This window comes from Ciona robusta, chromosome 3 (assembly GCF_009617815.1).
Source record: "Ciona robusta chromosome 3, ASM961781v2".
NCBI lineage: Eukaryota > Metazoa > Chordata > Ascidiacea > Phlebobranchia > Cionidae > Ciona > Ciona robusta.
The window spans coordinates 9573922-9585890 of NC_143237.1; the positions used below are offsets into that span (position 1 = coordinate 9573922).

The 11969-nt window shown below is 36.8% G+C and overlaps 2 protein-coding genes across 2 annotated transcripts; both read right to left on the bottom strand.

Moving 5' to 3' along the window:
- Window positions 1-205: 205 nt before the first annotated feature.
- On the bottom strand, window positions 206-3216 carry LOC149739202 (left-right determination factor 2-like). The gene is made up of 4 exons (XM_089874254.1): window positions 2791-3216; window positions 1221-1524; window positions 753-995; window positions 206-598 (listed from the first exon to the last, which is right to left on the bottom strand). Exons 1-4 carry the CDS (start codon window positions 3068-3070, stop codon window positions 268-270), a joined length of 1158 nt encoding a protein of 385 aa, XP_089730380.1. The 5' UTR covers window positions 3071-3216; the 3' UTR covers window positions 206-267.
- A 741-nt stretch (window positions 3217-3957) lies between these two features.
- On the bottom strand, window positions 3958-6758 carry LOC149739203 (uncharacterized). The gene is made up of 2 exons (XM_089875153.1): window positions 6565-6758; window positions 3958-5580 (listed from the first exon to the last, which is right to left on the bottom strand). Exons 1-2 carry the CDS (start codon window positions 6756-6758, stop codon window positions 4638-4640), a joined length of 1137 nt encoding a protein of 378 aa, XP_089731279.1. The 3' UTR covers window positions 3958-4637.
- Between the last annotated feature and the right edge of the window lie 5211 nt (window positions 6759-11969).

Below are 11969 nucleotides of genomic sequence, written 5' to 3' on the forward strand. Positions count from 1 at the left end.
ATCATTTTCTAGTCTGTCCTGACCTAAATTTATGTCTCCAGTGACTACATCTGCCTTTAAATACTTTCGATTTACCTTAACTTTTTAAGTGCTTACTCGTAAGCGTACGCGACGTGCATACGCAACAGAACATCCGTTGTTATAACGACTGCCATTGGTCCGCCACGCGAGTATAAATAACATTCATTAATTCATAAAGACAGTATACAAGCGGATTAATGTATTGGAACATAAGTAGAATAGAAAAAATGCAAAAAAAATACGACATTACACACCAAATACACTGTTCAGGGAGCAGGCACATTTTTCTACTACCATGTTCGGAAACTCTGACACTTCGACCTTTGTGCCATCACCGTCTTTTACCAAGTACATAACTGGCAACGAAGACGATTCCGCAACAGTGCATGACCTCGGGGATCTCTTGGAATTTTTGCGGCGACTAGAACTGCATCCTCCCGCACACTGGTAAGCGTCGTACCCCGATGGTTCTATGATCCAATCTTTCGCCCATCCCATTTCCCGAAAACTGATAAATCGCTTTTCGCGGCAACACTTTCGATGTCGTCTGTGACGTGACGCAGAACAATCGTTGGTCCTGAAAAGAAGAAACATTAAATGTAAGTGCGACACTTATTTATTCTCACGCGGAGAGGTAAAAAGAATCTAGGCAACAGCAGTTGGCCAATATTTTGATCTTACCCATATAAAATAGAAAACTGATATCAATTTATTATGTATCAATCCAATACCTTGTTTTTTCTTCCTCTTCGGTAAAGACTACGAGCTCAGGTCGCCTTGGTGAGTCTAGCGCCACCTTTTGACCAGTAAACCGTATCATCCTTGCCACCTCGGAAGCAACCCGACCTGGTCTCGTACTTTGTACCTTCAGTTCTAAGGTTATCGTCATGAACTTAACAGGGTGTCGTTGCCACTTGCGGATAGCGGAAGTGATGTCAAAACTCTGCCAACCGGAACCGTTCACCATAATCAACCTAAAAAGAATTGTGGGTAATTTTTTTGAATATTTCAATGTGTTTGAAACATAACACCCATGTTTTTTAAGCACCTAGAATCTAGATTGATAGAGTAAGCTTGAAATGTCTCTAATATAACGACTGACGTTGCGGCACCATGCGAGGACAAACACGCTGTATTATTTAGTTTATTCATTTTATGTGTAAAAGAAAATAATTCAATATTCCTTAATTCCCACTTACCTAGAATCCACCAGTTCTGTGATAACGTCACCATTAGGTAATGGAAGGGAATGGTGGATGGAAACCCTTGCATGTCGGATGACTTGCGGGCTCCTTCTAACGGATGGTCTTTCCACATCATTCCTGCTACCAGATGTCGCCCTATGTTTTACGGTATAAGCACCGAGTCTGCTGTGATTTGGAAGTTTCTTAAAAAGTCGGAGTTCGGCCATGGTGATGGTCGTTTTGTCCGGTATTTTTCCTTCCATGTCAAATTTGAGTTGCTCCCGGAAAGTATCGGAGTATATGACGTCACCTTCGATACCTAAGGAGAAACGCACTGTTGTAATATATTGTTACGTCATAAAACATTCTAGCGTTACATCATAACCGTGAATACGTCACATGTTAAACATTTCGCATATCAGTGCTATTTGTGTTACTGGTTACATCATAGCGTGGGAAATTATTTTAAATGCATTTATAAACACGGACCGGTGAAGAATCTATATACATGGTTTAATCAGTAGGTATCCATTTTTTATATTGGTTTGTTACACGAGAAAGTTTCAAAAATGGCCGCTAGAGTTTGCCGCCTGTTGTGCTATTACCTATTGTACTGCGACAATGTGGTTTAATTGTAAAAAATATTTGCCTATTTCCGATATAAACCCTCTGGGAAGTAAAAGTTTCGCGAATTTAGATGATTATATTATATCCAGGTGTATAAACGGGGTTTTCATTGTTCGTAAATTAATAAACAATTAGCGCGATTCTACGATTTAAATTGCGATTGTCATGTCACAATAGAAGATAATCGTTCTATTGTTTCGTCACAAAACATGCACGCGCTTAACAAGTAAAATTAGACGCGATTTTCGTTAGAGAGTCCGCCGCATTGTTACGTGAACGTAACGAATAATGTCGCCATTGTTTTCCATTGTTGCAACGCAATGACGATTGCTGCGTAATAATGCATCGCGAGCAAGCACTATGAGCACTGTTAGAGAGTTAGTGACCGAATACACATCGAAGACGAGACCCAGGGAGGGACAAACCATCGACCGGACTTGTCGCTTGAGGATTAACTACGTCTAGACGTGTGACGTCATGTAAACGTCGCTAAGTGTCATCAAACGACGTAATATACAATTTAAAATCTTACAACCGCTCTTATGCTGTCACCATGTAATCCATGGGATCTTTTTAGGCCAAGGACATTCGAGTTCTTAACAATTAACAACGACCTTTTAAACCTGCTCATAGCGGCCATCTTTAACGCTTAAACTAAATCAAAACTTACATATTACGCATTTCTAATAAGAAGGCCCTATATATATTGGGGTAATAGGGGCCATACTCTGGCGCGAATTGCAGGTGCCACAGCGGGTCTCGCCGTATGACCCCACCCTTATAGAAGAGGAATAGTTCCCAGCAATTATAGGCATATGCATTGCAATTTCAAACAGGAAATCTTCGAATAGTTATTCTATACATAATTACAACACAAAAACTTTATAAAAAAAAGGAATTTAATGCAAAAAGAAATTTAGAAGAAATATGTATAACTACAATACAAAACATAAATTACCTGTTTTTTGATGAACGTTTCGGAACAAACCAGCAAGCGATGGTCCGGCTGATCTGATGCGACGGTTTCTTCCCAATCTCGATTCCCTGGCTGCTACAAGGTGTTCGTATCTTGCTCTGATATGGTCTGGTACAACTACTTGGCTGAGGTCCATTTGGGTGAAAGTGGGGAGTTTCCCTAGCCCCAGATGGGTGAGAATCCCATCTTGTAAGTCGTCGTGTTGGGTGGCAGTCGAGAATTGAATGGAAATTATAAGTAAGAAAGTCTTGATCGGAAACATTATTATTGAATGTTCTAGATTTTCTGTGAATCTTCTTTTATACTTTTCTTTGGCGTCACTTCTTCTAATATGACGTCACACAGCGCTGTGGTTCGAGAACTTGAGGTAAAAGTCTAGATCTCGTTCTTGTCACTTCCGGTTACCCGCTGCGAGTTGTTGAGTAAAATGAATCCCACCCTGAGATGCGGCGACTTATATACCGGCAGTGGTCGTCTGCTTATCTCAAAGTAGAAACAATAACATTTTCTTTTTGTCTTCGTCACTTTGAAGCGGGTGTTCCAGACAAAAGTCGTTATTGCGAACTCCGACCAGATAACGCTATAAACGACGATAGTTGCCAGACACAAAGGATGAGACAATAGAAAGCTTGCACCGCTATTATTGTTCAATCAACGAAAGTGAGCGCACCAAACAAAGGAATTGTCGCAAATTTCTTTCAGTAACAATTACCGCAACTTTGTTCGGGATTAATTAGAAACAACGATCAAATAATTCATATTTAGAACAATTTTAAGATGCAAAATAATTTTTTGGTTTAAAGTGAAAATATGTATAGTAGGGTAGGGAAAAATAGGACACCTTTAGCACACAATACCCAAATATCCTAATCGTGTTTTAAACAATTAACAACGGTCTATGAGAATTGTGAGGATATGGTTTTATATTTCTTTGAACAATCTTTGATTACCACCAAATGCGACGGGAAAATAAAAGGTGTCCCATCTTCACAAACTATGGTATATACTATATAGGGTAAAACTATTGTGAAGATGGGACACCTTTTTATTTTCCCGTCGCATTTGGTGGTAATCAAAGATTGTTCAAAGAAATATAAAACCATATCCTCACAATTACTACATACTGTGTAGTAGGGTAAAACACAAAAGTATCCAAACAATTTGAACTTTATTTAGTAATACTGTAGTAACAACAGCTGGGGCAACGTATGTCAAGCAAATCTCTATCAGATCATGAGAGATTTTATCACAAAACGCATATTATATAAGAATACATGCTTTACAGTACAACATAATGAATAAAAGAATTTAAAGAATTAAAAATTTGGCATAATTTGCATACAGCATAAAGTTGGGGCAAGATGGTTTATGTTTTTTATCGTCCCATTTGGTAGCAAACAAAGAATGTTTGCAGAATTATATGACTGTTACTTGGTAAAAACTACATGATATTAAGCGCTAAGGGTATTCATTACCACACAGTAATATAGAAATGCTAGTTAAAAAAGGCTTACTTTACAGCCAGTATTTCATATCACAGCACATGTAGGTTGCACATTTGTAACACCCTAAAACTGTTTTTCTTTTTTTACTGCTGTTGAATTGGCAGAAGTTTTAAAATCAACAGTGTAGTGGAAGCAGCATGTAGTACTAGTCCGAACATAGAGCACATATATATGTAGGAATGAATAGCGACAGTAAAACAATAGGTATTGAACCAATTGTGGTAGTTGAAGTAATAGTCCCACTCTGACAAAATCGAACATAGGCCTATAGAAGGAATAAATTAAACCAATAAAACAACACAAATAATAAAGCAATTGTAGCGTTTAGACACGTACATCTGAACTGTTGGTTATTTTACGCGATATTCGGATCTTGGCGTATTCGCTTCGACTATCAATGGAGTTTCTCGTGGCGTCCATTGAAACATCTTCCTCAGGGTTGCGACACCTAACGGATGGGGGAAAGATAATTTGCCGCCACTGGCGGAAAAACCCTACCGAGCATGATAAGTTCACCAGGAGGTTGGCCCCGTATAGAACTGTTGCGAGTTTGTTCTCGCTCTTGTATAAAGTAGCGGTGAGCACAGTAGCTGCAATGTTCACCATCACGCATATTGAAGTTAAGATCACACATCGGCGAATTAACAGCGGGAGTCGGCGCTCGTTTTTTCGGCCGCGGTTTGATGTAGCTCCGATCGACGCGTGGCGTTTGAAACTGTTCTGGAACTCCTTGCGCAATGTTCGTGGCGTAAGCGAAGGTACAGCTGCAGGATCCGCGTTGCTTCGATGCAGGACACTTGATGTTTCCAGTCTGTGACGTAATAATGGGTACACAAAGAGCGCGAGAAGACAAGAGTGCGTCACAGCGCTCGCTGCTGCACCGAGAATGATTTGAGACTCGCTTAACCATCGTTCCTGTTCGTAACAAACTCCTGGAGGTTTATTTTTCACTTGGTACTTCGAACCCAACAGCGTCAAAACAGCTTGAATTAAGAAGCACAGGATTGCTAATACAAACACTCCCCACGATGCGATACGTAGCTTTCTGTTATATAAGTTTTCCATGGAAGGGTTATCGTAAAACATCTTCTGCCGCAGCCATAGGAAACCATACAGAGAGTAAAGGACAACGCTGTATGTTAGCTTCTGGGCAACGACAAGTACTTGGCAAGCTTGGTTGGATTGAAGAAACCGAGAGTTAATGATTGCTGTTAAGGCGATGGAGAAATATACAACACCGACTGTAGCGCAGAATGTCAACAAACACCTATAGGTAAAATACAAGGTTTGTGATAATATAGCACTGTGGGGTAAGTTGGATACTGTAAGCACATATTATTTAACATTTCCTAATCACGCTTTGGACAATTAACAGCGGTCTTTTAGAGTTGCCGGGCTACGGTTATATTGTTGTGTAAATATTTCTTGTTTACTAACTAATGGGACAATAAAGAAAAATGATAGACCGTCTTACTTCCACGTCCTATATTACAGCAAGGATGGTTGTGAAAACGAGATGCATCAACCAGACAGACGTAGTGCTTAGCATGTGTTTTTATTTATTTAAAATCACCTTGAAAAGTTTAATAATAGTATCACACCTGTTATACACATGCCAAAGTAAAAGCTTTAATTGTGCATAATCCAAACGTTTTGCAAAAAATATACTATTTTATAAGCGATATGGTATTTCGGTACCTTAGCTTTAAACTTCAAATACGCACTTCACAAATTCATTATTGATTCTCAATACTGCTATATTGTAAATATTAATTAAATAATCCTTTAATGAGTTTATAAAAAGATGGAAAATAAATTCTAAGTATTTCAACTAAATATCCATACAACGGAAGCCATATATATGTTGTGGTCTGTTTTATTCTTTATATTACCCGAAAGAACAAATATATATCTGTATTGACATGCCCTGAATAACCCCTGCTATACCTATATTGAATATTTGTTCTTTACCGACGTGCGTGTGTTAAAGGGTTTATTTCAAACGTGTTTTAACCAGAGCTGAATTTTTGCTGGAACCAACAAAACCAACATTGCGAAGGCTCGCTAAATAAAGAAAATTCGAATAGACATTTTTTCAAAAGTTTTCAAACAGTTTTTGCAATAAATTTTATTGCTTTGATTGTTTTTTGTAATAAAATGAAAAGTGTCCCATCTTCCCCCACTCTGTTATTTCCAAAAGCTGTGGTCCCAAAAATCCAGCCCTCATTTTACGAAAATAAAATCCTTTTACCTTAAACGTTTTGCTTTTCTCTGAATTCTTCCCAAATTTTTAGGCATGGCTTGACATTCATAGTAAACCAACACCACACATATGTAGAGGCCAAGAAAGGATTGTATGACGACAACAATCAGCATTATTTCCTGTATATTAGATCGGTGGGTGACGTCATTAGAACTATTTTTGCTACTTATATTTAGCTCCATTTTAAATAAAGCTGAAATAAATCAAAACAAAAAATATAGAAAAAAATAATATATTACATATAGCACTGCGGGGGAAGATGAGACACCTTTAGCACATAATATTCAAATATCTTGATCGCGTTTTAAACAATTACCAACGGTCTACTATGGAAGTCGTCGGATACGGTTTTATAATTCCTTGAATGTTCTTTGTTTACTATCACAAATGGGACGAGAAAATGGAATAAAAAAATGTCCCATCTTCCCCCACCCTACTATATAGAAGGTTAGCATAAGAATCAATGATTTTATTCTCCTTTCTCGTCACAATTGGCAGTAAACAAAGAATATTTAGAAAATTATATAACTGTATCCTCGCGAATCTAAATAAGCGTTTTTAAATTAAAACATGATTACGAAATATGGAATCTATTTTACGTGCTTACGGTATCTATCTTACCGCGCAGAACTATATTGTCTGCACGTACCTACATACACCTATATACCTTAAAACAACTAACATAGCACACGTTACAATATAACCTAATGACTGAACATGACTACCCAACCTACTATTATTCCATCTACACAGATTAACCCATATATTGACCCGTAGAGCTGATATATACCTTGAACGTGAAATCCTAAAACAACAGACTTAATACTGAATCTCGTAGACTTTAAACCGAAGTACAAATTACAACTTTGTTTAACCGCTTTCATCAACTATCGTCCGTAGATAAGTTACATTCTCCCATTAGCGACCTTGGGCAAACAACAAGCTACTGATTAATTAGAAATATGAAAGACCTACATGCCTGTTGTACATATAGCTGGCACACATGAAAACTTTATTAACATTTTAACACGAAATCTAAACCAAATTCACACAAGCTTTAATGGGTTTTCTATGTTATCCACAAACGTCATTAAACTCGAATAACAATGACACTATTATTACTCGTTCCACGTCACAATACCAACCATAATAAACGCGTTTATAATAATTCGATCCGCAAAGAGCGATTTTAAGATACGATATACTGTCCCTTATAGATTTCTATTCGCGGGTATAGCCCATTATTTCCGGTGTCCAATAAAACCACAAATACCTTTATGCAAATAGAGAATACGGTGACGTAATTGGTTTCGATATAAGGCTGTTGAATTCTATTTTCAAAAACCTCGTGCACGCTTACGAGTTACCCCATATAGAACTTTTTGAATTATTTTTTTAGATTTTTTTGTAGGCAAGGCATTACCCTGACGTTATATGTATATATTTTTATAATATATAGTAGCATGGGGGAAGACAGGACACCTTTAGCACATAATATTCAAATATCCTGATTGTGTTTTAAACAATTAACAACGGTTTATATGAGTCGTGAAGATACAGTTTTATAAATCTTTGAATGATTTTGTTTACTAGCTAATGGGACGAGAAAATAGAATGAGAATGTGTCCCATCTTCCCCCACCGTACTATACTGCATACCCCAACCGAATAATAACGTATTTAGTTACGCGTATCAGATTGTTTTTTCCAAGTATTGTAGCAGTAAAAACAACATGAAGGAATGTAGCTTATTTAACATACAGTATCTTGTATACGTTCAAGCTACTATTTCGGAAGCTATACTTGAAAATAAAATATTAATACAGAAAATGCCGAATAATAAAATTCGTTTGGGGCAATAGGCACACAACAGTGCAGATAGAATTACGTTTATAAAGTCGATATCATACCTTGTGGCTGATGCGTCTTCGTGTGTGTAGATGAGCTTCAATGACTGGTTGCACCAACAACAGTTGAATGTATCTGTTATAAATACAAGTAGAATTAAAATTAAAAACCGACTAATACACCAACACAGCTGGGTAAATTTACTTAATCGTTAAAATATTTTCGAAATGTTGTTTGTTCACGTGACCACTGGACAGCATGAGTGTTTTACATAAGAATGTTAGATTAACGATTTCTTTTGACCGGATGTCCACATGTGCCTTTGTATACGACCAGATGTTTTAGTGAATTACTCGAGCTTTTAGCAGCCATATTTATTTCTTTTAGGTTTGAACTTAATTAAAACGTAAAACGTTAATAAATGTCTGTCGTTTTAATTGGACTCGTTTTTTTCAAAATATGGTAAACAGGGCAAGATGGTTGTGGAACTATATAGGTTGGAGTAAGATGGTCCATGTCATTTATTTTCTAGTCGCATTTGGTATAGTAAACAAAGAATCTTTACAGAGTTATTTAACTGTATACCCCCACGAATCAAAACTAGCGTTGTTAATTGTTAAAAACGTCGCGCTAGATGGAAAATATGGGATGATTATTTTTTAAACTTTAATGCATTTTTAAAAGTAAATATACTAGGGTGGGGGTAGATAAGACACCTTAATTTTGAGTCTGTTTTCTTGTCCAATTTGGTAGAAAGCATAGAATATTTAAATAATTATAAAGCCTTATCCCCACGACTTCCATAGACCGTTGTTAATTTTTAAAACACGATCAAAATGTTTGGATAATATATGCTAAAGGTGTCCCGTCCTTCCCCATCCTACTATATATTAATAAATGACTGTCGTTTTGATTTTACCTCGTCTTTTTCGAAAAGTTTTACGCCATTCTAGCGTGGCGAGCCAACGAAGGTCGTTATAACGCGGATGTAGCCCTGAAATGTTGGTATAAATTGCCGTAAGAGCTCTTTTAGACGGAATCCACAAACAGTCGGGGTAATAAAACGCAGCAGTAAAAGTCTGCTACTAGGAATAAGATTTCCAACTGACTGGTTCTATACAAAGAATGTTATGAGTTATATAAAGGACCGATCTGGTCATAATCTCTTTGTGTTTATCTGGCCTTTTGTGCTTTAATTCCACATACTTGTGTCAAGTGTGCTTAAAACGAGAGAAAAGAAAGAAAAACAGAATTAAACCAAATAATTGCAACACCCAGCTGTTTATTGAGTATTGAGCAAGCAAACCTAATGCGAACTCAGTATTTATTAGCAGTGGTTGACAGCATACAGTTAATCGTAAATGCAACATCGATGTTTTCAGTTAGAAGTTAGGAAATGTATAGTTTTTACACGTGTCCCACCTTGCCCCACTCTGCAATATACTTAACTGTCTGAAAAGTTAAATTTTGCCACCGAATTATGACGTATTTGTTTCCTATAAGTTTTAATCGTTATGTTAATTGTTACATAACTATATACTAATAACAATGCTGTGTGAGAGTTAAAAACGTATCTGTTACATTTCTCTGTATCAATAGACAATATGCCATTGTTATCGCATACTTGCGCGCATTGTTACATCAACAATGAATAGTAAAGTTAGCTTACCAAAACACAGTTTAGAGAAGAAATTAAAGCGTAAAGAGAGAAAACATTTTCAGCCAGTTTTAGGCAATTTTAGTACAAATATCAGTATATAGTAAGGTGGGGAAGGCGGGACACCTTAGCACATAATATCCAAATGTCCTGATTGTGTTTTAAAGAAATTACAATGGCCTATTGGAGTCGTGCAGATACGGTGTTATAATTCCTTGAATGTTCTTTGTTTTTTTACTACCAAATCGGACGAGAAATAGAATGAAAAGTTGTCCCATCTTCCCCAACCTTACTATATTAGCTTTAGCGAGTAAAGTTTAATTCATAATTTATATCAAAAAATAAGATTTACAGCGACTTAGTAAAACAAATGCTTACAATGTGTAATAGTTCTGGCGAGCACTGGAATTTGTCATAAGTCAAAACTAGGACTTTGCTCACAGAAGTAAAAAACCTTTGTTTAGGTTCAAACTGCTTACAATGTGTAATAGTTCTGGCGAGCACTGGAATTTGTCATAAGTCAAAACTAGGACTTTGCTCACAGAAGTAAAAAACCTTTGTTTAGGTTCAAACGTTTACCAAATTTAAGTGTCAAAACTGGAATAAGCAGCCAAAGCTATTGTGTCGTATAACTAATAAAACGACTAAGCCTACATTGCCAATATTTGTCGTCGTTGTATCAATATGGCTTATGTAAACTCTACCGTATAATATGATCGCTGCTGTAGTACTGTGTGTACATTATACTAACTACTAACGAACTCGGGTACGGAGTTCAGTTTCACGCTGTATGTACACATTCATACATGCTAGTTCTATGTATTTCGCAGATAAAGCCAGGGTCGTGAGGCATTTAAATGACATGCAGAAACTACCAGAAAATGTCTAAAACGTAGTATGTGTATAAATACACTGATCGTCTACGTAGGCCAGGCAAAGTTAATTCAGTTGTTTCTGTATAGATGAGCTCCTACATTAAGATTTAGGCAAGAGTCCACCACTACCACATGTCTATTTAATCTGACTATACATTTAAAGCTAGACCCTGCTACGTTATATTTTATATACAGTGACATTTAGTGTCACATTATACATGCTATGCACGGTAAAAGGGCATTAGCAGAATTACGCTATGTATTCCTATAAAGTTCAATTAATTGCTATAAAAATGCATAAAAAGTCTGCAAAGTATATAAAACCTTGCATGTTCAACACATGTATGCAATAACACATCAGTAACAAACACTATATAGTAGAAATAAACAGACTAAAACACAGCTACTGTACTAACCTTCCAAATAAAGACTTAATTCAAAATCTATTAATTTTGCAGCAGATTACGAAGCTCTAATTAGATAGATCCTGACTGTGCGAAGTAGACTTGAAATCCCTTTCCTGGCTATGGGTTTAGTATCGATTGTAGACCTTGCTAAGTAACTAAGTATGGGAGAATGTTTCTTGTATGCCCGGCCATGCATCACAATTAGGCGGTTGCTTGATTTAACTGAATTGTTTTATCGCGTTCGGCAATTCTTGCGACGCTTTTCTTTGATAAGCGCCTGTGACGTCACAAAAACGTCTGTTGGATGTTGTTTGCGGTTAATTCCAGATTTTCGTTGTTTTTAACTGATTCGAAAATAACAATTCATTTATGTTTTAGTTTATAGTAGGGTGGGGGAAGATGGAACACCTTTTCATTCTATTTTCTCGTCCCATTTGATAGTAAACAAAGAACATTCAAAAAATGATTAAATCGTATCCTTACAGCTCCCATAGACCGGTGTTAATTGTTTAAAACACAGTCAGGATATTTGAATATTGTGTGTTAAAGTGTCCCATCTCACCCCACGCTATATATAACATGTTTAATACGTGGTAACTTGTCAGCA

What these genes read in the sequence shown, in the direction of transcription:
- LOC149739203 (XM_089875153.1), bottom strand. Translation starts at nt 6,758, where the DNA reads ATGGAGCTAAATATAAGTAGCAAAAATAGTTCTAATGACGTCACCCAC. An exon ending in AGAAAAGCAAAACGTTTAAG is followed by an intron (nt 5,581 to 6,564) that starts GTAAAAGGATTT and finishes TTTTACCTATAG; the next exon opens with GTGTTTGTTGACATTCTGCG.
- LOC149739202 (XM_089874254.1), bottom strand. Translation starts at nt 3,070, where the DNA reads ATGTTTCCGATCAAGACTTTCTTACTTATAATTTCCATTCAATTCTCG. An exon ending in ACAGAACTGGTGGATTCTAG is followed by an intron (nt 996 to 1,220) that starts GTAAGTGGGAAT and finishes AATTCTTTTTAG; the next exon opens with GTTGATTATGGTGAACGGTT. An exon ending in GAAGAGGAAGAAAAAACAAG is followed by an intron (nt 599 to 752) that starts GTATTGGATTGA and finishes TCTTCTTTTCAG; the next exon opens with GACCAACGATTGTTCTGCGT.